We start from the raw sequence: 11,276 nt of genomic DNA, 5'->3' as shown, positions 1-11,276 counted from the left end.
TTCTCAGAACAATATGCGTTCAACAGAGTAATACATTTGCATCACAAAATGGTTCTCCAGGCGAGCTGTCCCTTTAAAGACTGCTCTGCTACGTGAGTTGTTTAACAGACAGAGTTCTCTCCAGGAAACATGGGCACAAAGAGTAGAAACATGAAACATAGTAAAAGAAAGAGGGTGAGACCTGTGGGTCTTTGGCTTTACTTTAAAACCTTTATTATCTTTATTATCATTTATTCTCTTCTTCCTTTGATTCCATATTTACTCATTTATTGTTGTTCGTGGCTCATTTTTATCAAAAACGAGCTGCGTCAAGTCGATTTAACCTTGTAGCACCCACAGCTGCAGATATGCAACAAGCTTTTTATTTATTTACTTTATATTTTTATTTACATTACATTATTTGATTTTTTAAAATTTACATACATTATTTAAATTCATGTGTAATATTTATATATATTATATATAATATTTAATGTTTTTTACATTACATTTTATGTAAAAATGGGTGGGAATAAACCAATATTTTGGTTTTATTGGCAGTTGCATATCTGCAGCTGTGGGTGCTACAAGGTTAAACGCCGTCCCGCCTCCGGCACTGCATTTCCCACAAGCCCCCGCGCTCCGAAGCAGGAAGAGCTCACACTGATCCAAGTTAGGAGCTCTCAGCCGCCAGCCTCGGCCCATCATGTAAGCGCCGCGGAGGGTTCTTTGCAAGATTTACCCCGTTTTCCCGACGCCTGCGGGGGCCGTGCATTTCCGCCAGCGGCCCGTGCACGTACGCGCACGCCTCGGACGCGGAGAGGCTCCAAAGTGCATGAAGATCGAGGCTCGTTTTTTGCATCTTTTTGTTGCAAAGCGAGCCGCCGAAGCTGCAGCGCGATGGAGGGAGGGAGCGAGAAGGGAGGCAGAGTCTGCGGGGCCTCCCCTCCCCCTCACCCGGGCAGAGGGGAAACGTCTCAGGCCAAGGGAGGTAAGAACCGTGCGCAGCCGTGCACACCCGTGCAGAGCCGTGCAATCACTGCTGCACGCGCTGCAGCGTGCACCGCTGCACGGCCAGCTGGGCCCGTGCATGTTGGAGTTAGGAGGGTCCAGTTGCATTTCCTGTTTCAGATCTTCCTCTTTGCACAGTTCCTGGCAGGGGCGAGGCTAGGGGTGTCTTTAGTGGTGCCAAGGCCCCACCGTGAGACGGCTCGGCACATTTTTAAAATATTATATTATGCAAAAAACTTGCTCTGCCCCTGCGCAATACTTTGGTGCGACTGGCCAATCTGGCAACCCTGTGTGTCTGGCAACCCTGCTTCAAAACGAGAAAGAGACCTTATTTATTTGTTTTATTTATTTATTTTTTGTATTTTATTTATTTAAAAAAAAAAACAAATTTGTGTTTTACTTATTTATTTAATTAATTTATTTTTTTGTGTTTTACTTATTTATTTAATTAATTTATTTTTTGTGTTTTACTTATTTATTTAATTTATTTATTTTTTGTGTTTTACTTATTTATTTTTAAAAGGCATTCTTGATATTATTAGCCTTGGGTTTTTACAAAGTGTGTTTTTTATTTTATTTTATTTTGCTCAAGGATGCATTATTTTAGTGGCCATTTTATTTATTTTCTAGCATTTGTTTTTGTTTTAACTCTTTTACTCCCAAAATAAATGCTGAGTTATCTTCAGGATCTGTCTCAGGCTCTCTGTTATCCCTGTAAAGCCACAGAGGTCAGAATTGAATGTTGTAGGGGAAAACACGACTCAAAGCAAAACTAATACGGCTCCAAAATTTATAAATCAGGGTGGCCGCGGGTCCTTAAAAAGTCGTAAATCAATTTTCCTGAAAATAAGACCTTAAAAAGTATTAAATTGTCTTAAATTCAGATTGCATGGGTCTTAAATTTTTGTGTATTTTTCTTTTTGCTCTAAAGGAACAGTATTTATTTATTTTTTTTAAATATATTTACTTGATTTTTATAAGCATTTGTTCATGGGACTTAAATGTTCTGCAAATATTGTAATAAATTTAATTTAGGACCGTGAGGACATTTTTGATCTTTTCGCATGACGCACATTTAGCCGATGTTCTTAAACTCAGCCGCCATTTTACCGTTTTACTGTCAGCGTGTTTACTTGGTATTTCCATCATACGTCTTAAATTTCATTTAGAAGTGGTATTAAAAGGTCTTAAAAAGTCTTAAATTTAACTTGTTTATACCTGTATACACCCTGTAAATGTACTAGTGAGAAATAATGTGCCTCTGTGAGCACTGGGGGGGCTGGGGCCCCCTAAAGACCAGATCCTAAGACCGCCCCTGATGTGGAGCACGGGGGCGACTCTTTATCAGGAACTCTGCCCCGTGCACGCCGCTCGGCCTCATTTCTCGGGGTGCATTTCGCGTGCGTGCGTTGGTGCAGGAAGGGCGGGCGGGTGTGTGCACGTGGCGGCTGTGTGCACGTGCCGTGCCAGCCTGCAGCTGTCAGTGTGGAAGTTTGCGCGTTCGTCTCAGAATGAAAAACCTAATAATAGATTCAGTTTGTGAGCACGAGACGCTCTTTGGGGGCTTTTAAAACGCTGCACGTCAGCTGTTTCTGTCCAGGAAACTGGAGATGTGTCGAACCCCCGGGCGCGCGTCACTGTTTGACCCCCGCAGCTCCGGGGGGGCTCAGGCGTGTTTTCCCAGAAGTCCAAAGGGAGGCTGGCTGATTGCACAGCCCGCAGAAAGCGTGCGCGCTCTGGCTGCACGGGGGGGGGGGGGGGAAAGGTAGCAGAAAGTAGAGCCCCGGATGCAGGGGCGGTGCTGAGCATACAGCTGTACAGGGGCCCTGGGCCCCCAGCCAGAATACCACCACCACCAACCCAGCCGTACTCCATGGGCGTCAAGTCTCCTGTTTTGGTCGGGAAAGTCCCGTATTTTACTATTCTTCTTTTTTTGGGGGGGGGGGGCTTTTTTATGTCTTTAATGGATAGGACAGTTGGAGAGAGACAGGAAGCAGGGGGCAGAGAGAGGGGGAACAACATGCAGCACATTTCAGTTGTTTTCACCTGTTTTTCACCCTTTTATCAGCTGTTTTCAGCTGTTTTCACCTGTTTATCAGCTGTTTTTCACCCTTTTATCAGCTGTTTTCAGTTGTTTATCAGCTGTTTTCACCTGTTTATCAGCTGTTTTTCACCCTTTTATCAGCTGTTTTTCAGCTGTTTTCACCTGTTTATCAGCTGTTTTCACCTGTTTTTCAGTTGTTTTTCACCCTTTTATCAGCTGTTTTCACCTGTTTTTCAGTTGTTTTTCACCCTTTTATCAGCTGTTTTCACCTGTTTTCAGCTGTTTTTCACCCTTTTATCAGCTGTTTTCAGCTGTTTTCACCTGTTTATCAGCTGTTTTCAGCTGTTTTCACCTGTTTTTCACCTGTTTTCACCTGTTTTTCACCCTTTTATCAGCTGTTTTCAGCTGTTTTTCAGCTGTTTTCACCTGTTTTCACCTGTTTATCAGCTGTTTTCACCTGTTTTTCAGTTGTTTTTCACCCTTTTATCAGCTGTTTTCAGCTGTTTTTCAGCTGTTTTCACCTGTTTATCAGCTGTTTTCACCTGTTTTTCAGTTGTTTTTCACCCTTTTATCAGCTGTTTTCACCTGTTTTCAGCTGTTTTTCACCCTTTTATCAGCTGTTTTCACCTGTTTTCACCTTTTTTTAGCTCTGCTTCCAGGCCTGTTGTGGCTTCTTTATTTCTGCACTAATGTAGATGTTCACAGCACAAACGCAGCCAGGCAGCTTATTGTTCCTCCTTGTTCTGGCTTTGATTTGAAGTAAAACAGTTTAGAGTTTGTACTTTTGCTCAAAGTAAAATAAAATGAATGCTGGTCTCATGTTGGAGATGGCGGCAGGTTTTTTCTGCAGGGATGAGAATCGGGGTGAGGATATGAGGAGGCGGGGTGTTGCACCTTATTCAACAGTGTAAGATAATGGATGCAAATGGGCCGATTGACTGCAGACTTTAACGTTTTTTCCTCGCCGTTTCTGCCTGCTTAGCTCTCAGCTTTTTGATTCAGACGTGCAGCTTCCTCTGTGCGTGCAGCTAAATTTAGGACCGTCTGAAACCTGTGAAGATGCTGCTGCAGATGCTGCGTCTGTGCAGCTCTGAAACACCGGCAGCTTTTTAAATCCTCCTCAAAGGGACGGATGGCTGTTTGGATTCGAGAGAAAGATGATTTTCTCCAGTTTAGAGGAGGGCAACTTGTGTCTGGTTTCTTCTCCAGAAAATCCTCTGAAATTACCCGAGTGAATATTATAAAGATTTAAAATGACTAAAAAGTTTCTTTTAGTTGTTTAAGATGAAGTTACCAGCAGGAAATCCTGAGTATTTATCAGAGGAACAGGTTTGGCATCATGTCGTGTAACAGCGGTCACGTACGTGCACAGACGCACTCTCACTTCTCTGCATTACAATGGGAAGCTTCATTTTGGTGACTCAGTGTTTTTCAGGTGTCGGCTTTGATGGGGACCAGTAACCTGACTGCTTAAACATTAAAGGGACAGTTCTCCTCTTCTGACATGAAGCTGTGTAACATCCCATATCAGCAACATCATTTCTGAACATCTTCTTACCCCCTGCTGCGTCCTGTGAGCAGAGTTCCAGCCTCGTTTTGGTGTTGATGAAGGTAGTCCGGCTAGTTGGCTGGGGTTTAAAAAATAAAGCGTTTTGCTTCTCAGAACAATATGCGTTCAGCAGAGTAATACATTTGCATCATAAAATGGTTCTCCAGGAAAAAGTCAGACCTCACAATCTCTTGGCCCTATTTTCTCTCCCTTCGTATCACTGCCTGCTGCCGCCTGCCGACAGCCGCGCCTGTTACGCTGTTTGCTGCTCGGTCTGCACAGCAGGCAGTGATAGCAGCTCAGAGAGGTAAGATGGGGCAAGAAGACCATGTTCGAATCTGCATACTACTCCTACTACTCCTACTAACTTTCTGAGTTAGTAAGCGAGTTTGAGTAAGCAGAAGTTCCCGGATGCATACTAGATTCTCCTAAATGTTGGGTATGCATCATGAGGTTACTACTCATACTCAAACTACCCAAGATGCAACATAACGTGATGTCGCCGATCGTCATTTCCTGTCAAAACGGCAGTTTCAAGCTAGCTACAACGAGGGTAGGTTCACTTCCTGTTTTCAAAACAAAAGCACCAATTGTATGGTAATGGCTTTCCCTATGATAAAAGGCAACGGGTATTTTATTTTGTGAAAATAACAGGAAGTGCGTTAGCTCACTGCGGCTAGCTTTAGTAGCGCCGAATTCGTGGGAACAAAATTGTAAACAGCCGGTATTTTGTCAGGTTTTCAACACGTTGGGGATCTAAACGACTACTTTCTCTCCTGAAAATGTTTCAAATGTTGCTAAAGTTTACAGAGTTTAGAGCTTAAGGGAAATCAGCTTCAAGCCGGCTGATTTCGGCTCGGGCAGGAGCAAAATGCATTGTGGGTAAACGCTTTGCATACTGTGATCGATGAGTATGCAGTATGTAGTATGGAAGTATGTAGATGCAGTATGTAGTATGCAGTATGTAGTATGCAGTATGTAGCATGTAGTATGCAGTGTGTAGTATGTAGTATGCAGTATGCAGTATGTAGTATGCAGCATGTATGTAGTATGTAGTGTGCAGTATGCAGTATGTAGTATGCAGTATGTAGTATGCAGTATGTAGTATGCAGTATGTAGTATGCAGTATGCAGTATGTAGTATGCAGCATGTATGTAGTATGTAGTGTGCAGTATGCAGTATGTAGTATGCAGTATGTAGTATGCAGTATGTAGTATGCAGTATGCAGTATGTAGTATGCAGCATGTATGTAGTATGCAGTATGTAGTATGCAGCATGTATGTAGTATGCAGTATGTAGTATGTAGTGTGCAGTATGCAGTATGCAGTATGTAGTATGCAGTATGCAGTATGTAGTATGCAGTATGTAGTATGTAGTAGGCGGTTTCGAACACAGCCGTTGTCTCAGGTGACGGCGTCGTTAACGATCTGATGACGGCGCGGTTCCTAAAGGAGCGTTTAACAGCTGTAAGCTAAGGGAGCCGCCATCTTTGGAAGTGTGGGGTATCCTGCGAGCTGCCAGGGCGGTCGGAGGGGGGCAAAGTTATTTTCCAATCCCACCCTCCCCTCTTTGCGGTTTTGCTCCTTCTGTGATTGATCCTTCCTCCTCCGGCTCTTTGGAATTCCATTGAGGAACTCTTGGGATTGTTTGAATTCCAGCCGGAGTGCATGTGTGGGTTACAGCTGGCACCGTGCCCCCCCCCCCCCCGGTCATCTGGACTCATTATCCTGCCAGCCGGACATTGGACTCAGAAGCTTCCTGCTCTGCAAACTTCCCCGTCAGCATTATTTTCCATCTCCGACTGAACTAACAGGCTGACGTGCACGCGTGACGGGGCTGATTGCATGCTCAGGTCGGGCGTGGCAGAAACTGGAAGCCTCGTCTCCCTCAGCTGCCCCCCCCCCCCCCCTCGCTGACTGATTCTCCAGGAAAAAGAAAGCTGCACTCATTACAGAAAGCCAATTAATCACCATCCTTGTTCTCTCTGGTTTCGCTGGGTAACGAGATGTGTCCCCGCGCAGACGTCTCCTGTGGCCTCGCTCTGGCATTTCGCCGCATATTTCAGCTCATGTGCTGGAAATCACTTGCAATGATATGTACTGCTGCGTTTAATTATCCCACACAGCCAACCGCAAATTTACAAGTTTGATACCGAGCTTAGCAGGAAACAAGGAAAGGATTGTACGTTAGAGTCGTGCAACGTAATCTGAAGGAAGGCTGAACTGAGATATTTTTAGATTAAATAAAACACTTGGTTAAGAATTTAACTGCTAATAATCTGAAAGAATCTGCTGCACACGGCGTTATATTTTGTCTCCGCTACGTTACACACTTAGCATGAATGATTACATTTCAAGGGGAATGTTTTTAAATAAATTTTTTTTTTTGCGAATATAGCTGCTAACTTTAGCTGCTAACGCTGCCGAAGTTCTTTTGCCTACCGATGTTGAACACACTTATTGTAAGTCGCTTTGGATAAAAGCGTCTGCAAAATGACCGTAATGTAATGTCTAACGTTAGCAGCTAACTTTAGCAGCTAACTTTAGCTGCTAACCTTAGCTGCATTAGCAACTTATGTTGTGTTTTTACATTTGCGCTTTACTGTTTTTATAAAAAGATGCAAAAAGATGCAACTTTGGCGCATGTACAAGGCAACTAGGCCAGTTTGAGTGTAGCCGGGTGTTTACATGCAGCAGAGACTGAACCTGCAATCACATTATCTGGGTGTGTTAGCCTGATTGTTGAGAGCTTCAATTTAGTATCATTTTTGTTGGTCTCTAACATGTGGTCAGACGACAACAATAATTAGTTTTTTTTAAGTATTAAGCAGTGCTTATAGTAGAGAAATTGTTGTTGTGATGGCGTTTTGGCTAAAGGTGCAGCTAGCATTACCTTGTTTTGGTGAATTTAGCAGGTGCTAAATTCAACGTAGTTTCTTGTATGTCATTGCTGCTGATATATCTTAGCTGTCTGTTTTTCTTTGACATCAATTGAAGATGATTATGCAGAGTAAAAATGGACTGAGATATGACTTTAGATGCTAATGCTACAGTGGGAGCATATACATGTATACAAAATACATCTAAATGCTTTGTTTCATTATGTTTCATATTCATTCAAACTTGATTTAAGTAAGAGTAACTGCTTATAATGTAGTGGTTAACATATATTCAGGTTGACATAGTGGTTGGTGAAATCGTATTTTGGCTAGCATAGTGGCTAACTTAAGCTAGTTTAGATTTACATTTGGAATAATGTTCTCGCTTTAAGTGACTTTTTGAGTGAATTTCATTTTCTTCAGGCTGTCATTGGAGGCAAACGTGATCTTGATAAGACAAATCTAGCATTTAACGTTATCTTGTCAAGCTTATCATGCAACTGCTAATGTCACATGTGTAGTCTAAAATGGTGGCTAATGCTTTCTTGTTTATGCTAATCTAGCGGCTAACTTTGGGCAGACAGAAGTCAATGTTTAGGCCAAAACGATGGCTAATGCTTTCTTGTTTATGCTAATTTAGCGGCTAACTCTGGGCAGACAGAAGTCAATGTTTAGGCCAAAATGGTTGCTCACGTCATTCCTCTTCATTCAGACACATGGCTAATCATGTTTTGTTCAGGCTTGCAGACCGTAGAATGTAAATGTTTTAAAATACAATGTTACCACTTTATCTGCACGGCACTCTTTTTAGATGATGTCTGTCATGATGGATTTAAGGCGATGCCAGATGTCTGTTATTGTTACATCCTGTCTGTAACTGTAGAATCCTTCGTTGCCTCATATCGTGCTACAAAGCAAGAGCTCTTGCTTATTCCATCCAGCCACAGAGATTACATAATCCTCTTCTCGGTTTCTTTTCCACACCTCTGCTCGCTGCTGTCTTGTATTTCTTGTCAGACGTTTGCAGTTTTTAAGATGAGTGCAGCTGTGCAATGGCTGCATTGCTTTTAGCTGCATTGCTTTTAGCTGCATTGCTTTTAGCTGCATTGCTTTTAGCTGCATTGCTTTTAGCTGCATTGCTTTTAGCTGCATTGCTTTTAGGCCTCGTGTCTTTGTGGAAATACGTCGTGCATGTGGACATGCGAGCCCGGCTTTGCAGAATGAGTCTGAGGAACATGCCGGCTCTTGTCTCGTGATCGCGGCCCAGCTGTGAGGCTGCAGCATTTCTCAGTCGCTCACTGTATGCACTCACAGGGAAGCAGAAAGGATGCTGTCGCCTCATTGTGATCACACACTGAGCCTTTTGTTTAAGGTCAATCATCTGATAAACTTCCAGGTCTGTGTTAATGCCTGTGAAAGCGTTGGGCCTTCCTCTCTCTTAACGTGGAACTCGTCAGTACTTCTGCTGCAGATTTCGTCTGTTTTTATCCAAATGCTGACCTTTCAGGCCCTGAACTCTCACATTTAGATTTAATTCTCAGTTTTACTCTCTCTGGAGCAGAATAAACTTCTTATACCTCCATCTGCTCCGGCTTCTTGCACGGCAATAATATTAACCTCCTTTTAAGAAAAAAAATGAGTGAACTTTATCTAAATTCGATCAAGAATTGATTTAATTTGTTGCCCAAACTGTCTTTTTAAGCTTCCGACTGCAGGATGGTGAGATATTATTGTGTTTTTTATTTATTTATTTATGTAATATCTGATTTCCTTTTAACGCCGCAGAAGAGGGACGCAGCACAAATCAAGTTTGTTTATTGTAGATTTCATCATAACCAAACAGTAGCAGCTCATTGATGGTAAACGGTCTGTGGCCTTTCAGCTTTCCATGTTTGTTTTACACTCTGTGTGAAGCTGCCAGCAGGAAGTGAGTAAACTAAGTGTGTGTGTGTGTGTGTGTGTGTGTGCATTTTATCTGGTTTCAGACGTACGCAGAAAACTCTACCAGGATATTGCGTCATATAACCACATAAACCTAAGGAAATGTTCATAAATAATGTTGCTAGTATGGGATGTCTTACAGCTTCATGTCAAAAGAGGCGAACTGTCCCTTTAACTGTGAAATATCCTACTCAGCTGGTGCAAGATTTTATTGTGTTAATATCAATATTTATCATTTCTGTGTCTTTATTGAGCCTCTTTGAATCTGCAGCTAGTTATTTGGCTTTTTAATCTTTCTTTTATGGCACCAAATCTGAGAGCTCCACCTCCGTTTTTCACTCGTTTCTCTCTATGAAGACGTGACTTCTGTGATCTATAGATTCGGTGTCCTTGAGTCCCATAAATGACATTAGATGCTAACGCTACAGTGGGAGCATATGCATGTATACAAAATACATCTAAATGCTTTGTTTCATTATGTTTCATATTCATTCAAACTTGATTTAAGTAAGAGTAACTGCTTATAATGTAGTGGTTAACATATATTCAGGTTGACATAGTGGCTGGTGAAATCGTATTTTGGCTAGCATAGTGGCTAACTTAAGCTAGTTTAGATTGACATTTGGAATAATGTTCTCGCTTTAAGTGACTTTTTGAGTGAATTTCATTTTCCTCAGGCTGTCATTGGAGGCAAATCTAGCATTTAACATTATCTTTTCAAGCTTAGCAGTGGAAAAAATACAGAATTTAGGATCATGCAGCTGCTAATGTTACATATTTAGTCTAAAATGGTGGCTAATGCTTTTTGTTTATGCTAATTTAGCGGCTAACTTAAGCTAGTTTAGATTGACATTTGGAATAATGTTCTCGCTTTAAGTGACTTTTTGAGTGAATTTCATTTTCCTCAGGTTGTCGTTGGAGGCAAACGTGATCTTGATAAGACAAATCTAGCATTTAACGTTATCTTTTCAAGCTTAGCAGTTGAAAAAATACCGAATTTAGGACCATGCAACTGTTAACGTTACATGTTTAGTCTAAAATGGTGGCTAATGCTTTCTTGTTTATGCTAGCATAGTGGCTAACTTAAGCTAGTTCAGATTGACATTTGGAATAATGTTCTCGCTTTAAGTGACTTTTTGAGTGAATTTAGAAAAAGTAGATTTTTTTTGCCAATCTACCAGGATATTGCATCATATAACCACATAAACCTGCAAGTATGTGGGGCTGAAGCAGCAGGATAAACGTTTCTCTGCAGGATTCTGATTTAATTTGAATTTATTTACATTTCCCAAACCAGCCGTGGCCGCTCAGAGCCGCCCAACATGTTTTGACGCGCATTAAAAAGCATTAAAAACCCTGAAACGGCACTTTGTTCGGGCGTGTTGCAGGTGGTGTTTCTCTGCCTGCTTTCCAGTGTGAGGGCCCGTTTCCAGCTGCTATTGTTGTCTGTGTAAATGCGTGTAGGAGGGGCTCAAAGTGACATTTTAGTGCAACAAAGCTGCTTTGCAAAGTGGAGAGCAGAAGGCAGACAGCAAGAGGCCACCGTTGGAGGACCACATAGCTTCCAGAACCGAGCGGAAAACGCTCCGGGGTGCGTTTCTGGGTGGTTCTGCTCTCTGAAGGACAGGTTCATCCACGGCCTCCGGAGCCTGGACGCTGTCCCGGGAGAACAATGTGAGAAATTCCAGTTATTCCTCTGGCGCCGATCCACGACTTCTAAGGAGACACACCTTCGGTCTGACTTTAAATAGCATGTTGTGACATCAGCTGTTGAGCGTGACACGCAGAGAAAAACAGGCTGCTGCACCTTACCTGCTGGACTCAGACCGAGCACCATTCAAAGTGCTTCACATGAAATAAAAGCATGGCAGCAG

General features: G+C 42.4%; 1 protein-coding gene across 1 annotated transcript in view; it reads left to right on the top strand.

Moving 5' to 3' along the window:
* The first annotated feature begins 645 nt into the window (after nucleotides 1-645).
* LOC142373957 (dual specificity mitogen-activated protein kinase kinase 6-like) overlaps nucleotides 646-11,276 on the top strand; it is a 40,113-nt gene continuing 29,482 nt past the window's right edge. The window contains exon 1 of the mRNA XM_075457439.1: nucleotides 646-970. Within this exon, the coding sequence (XP_075313554.1) occupies nucleotides 880-970 (91 nt within the window). The 5' untranslated portion in view covers nucleotides 646-879. The remainder of the gene's footprint in view (nucleotides 971-11,276) is intronic.

This window comes from Odontesthes bonariensis, chromosome 23 (genome assembly GCF_027942865.1).
Source record: "Odontesthes bonariensis isolate fOdoBon6 chromosome 23, fOdoBon6.hap1, whole genome shotgun sequence".
NCBI lineage: Eukaryota > Metazoa > Chordata > Actinopteri > Atheriniformes > Atherinopsidae > Odontesthes > Odontesthes bonariensis.
The sequence above is the reverse complement of the archived record's forward strand: the minus strand, read 5'-3'. Positions and strand labels throughout refer to the sequence as shown.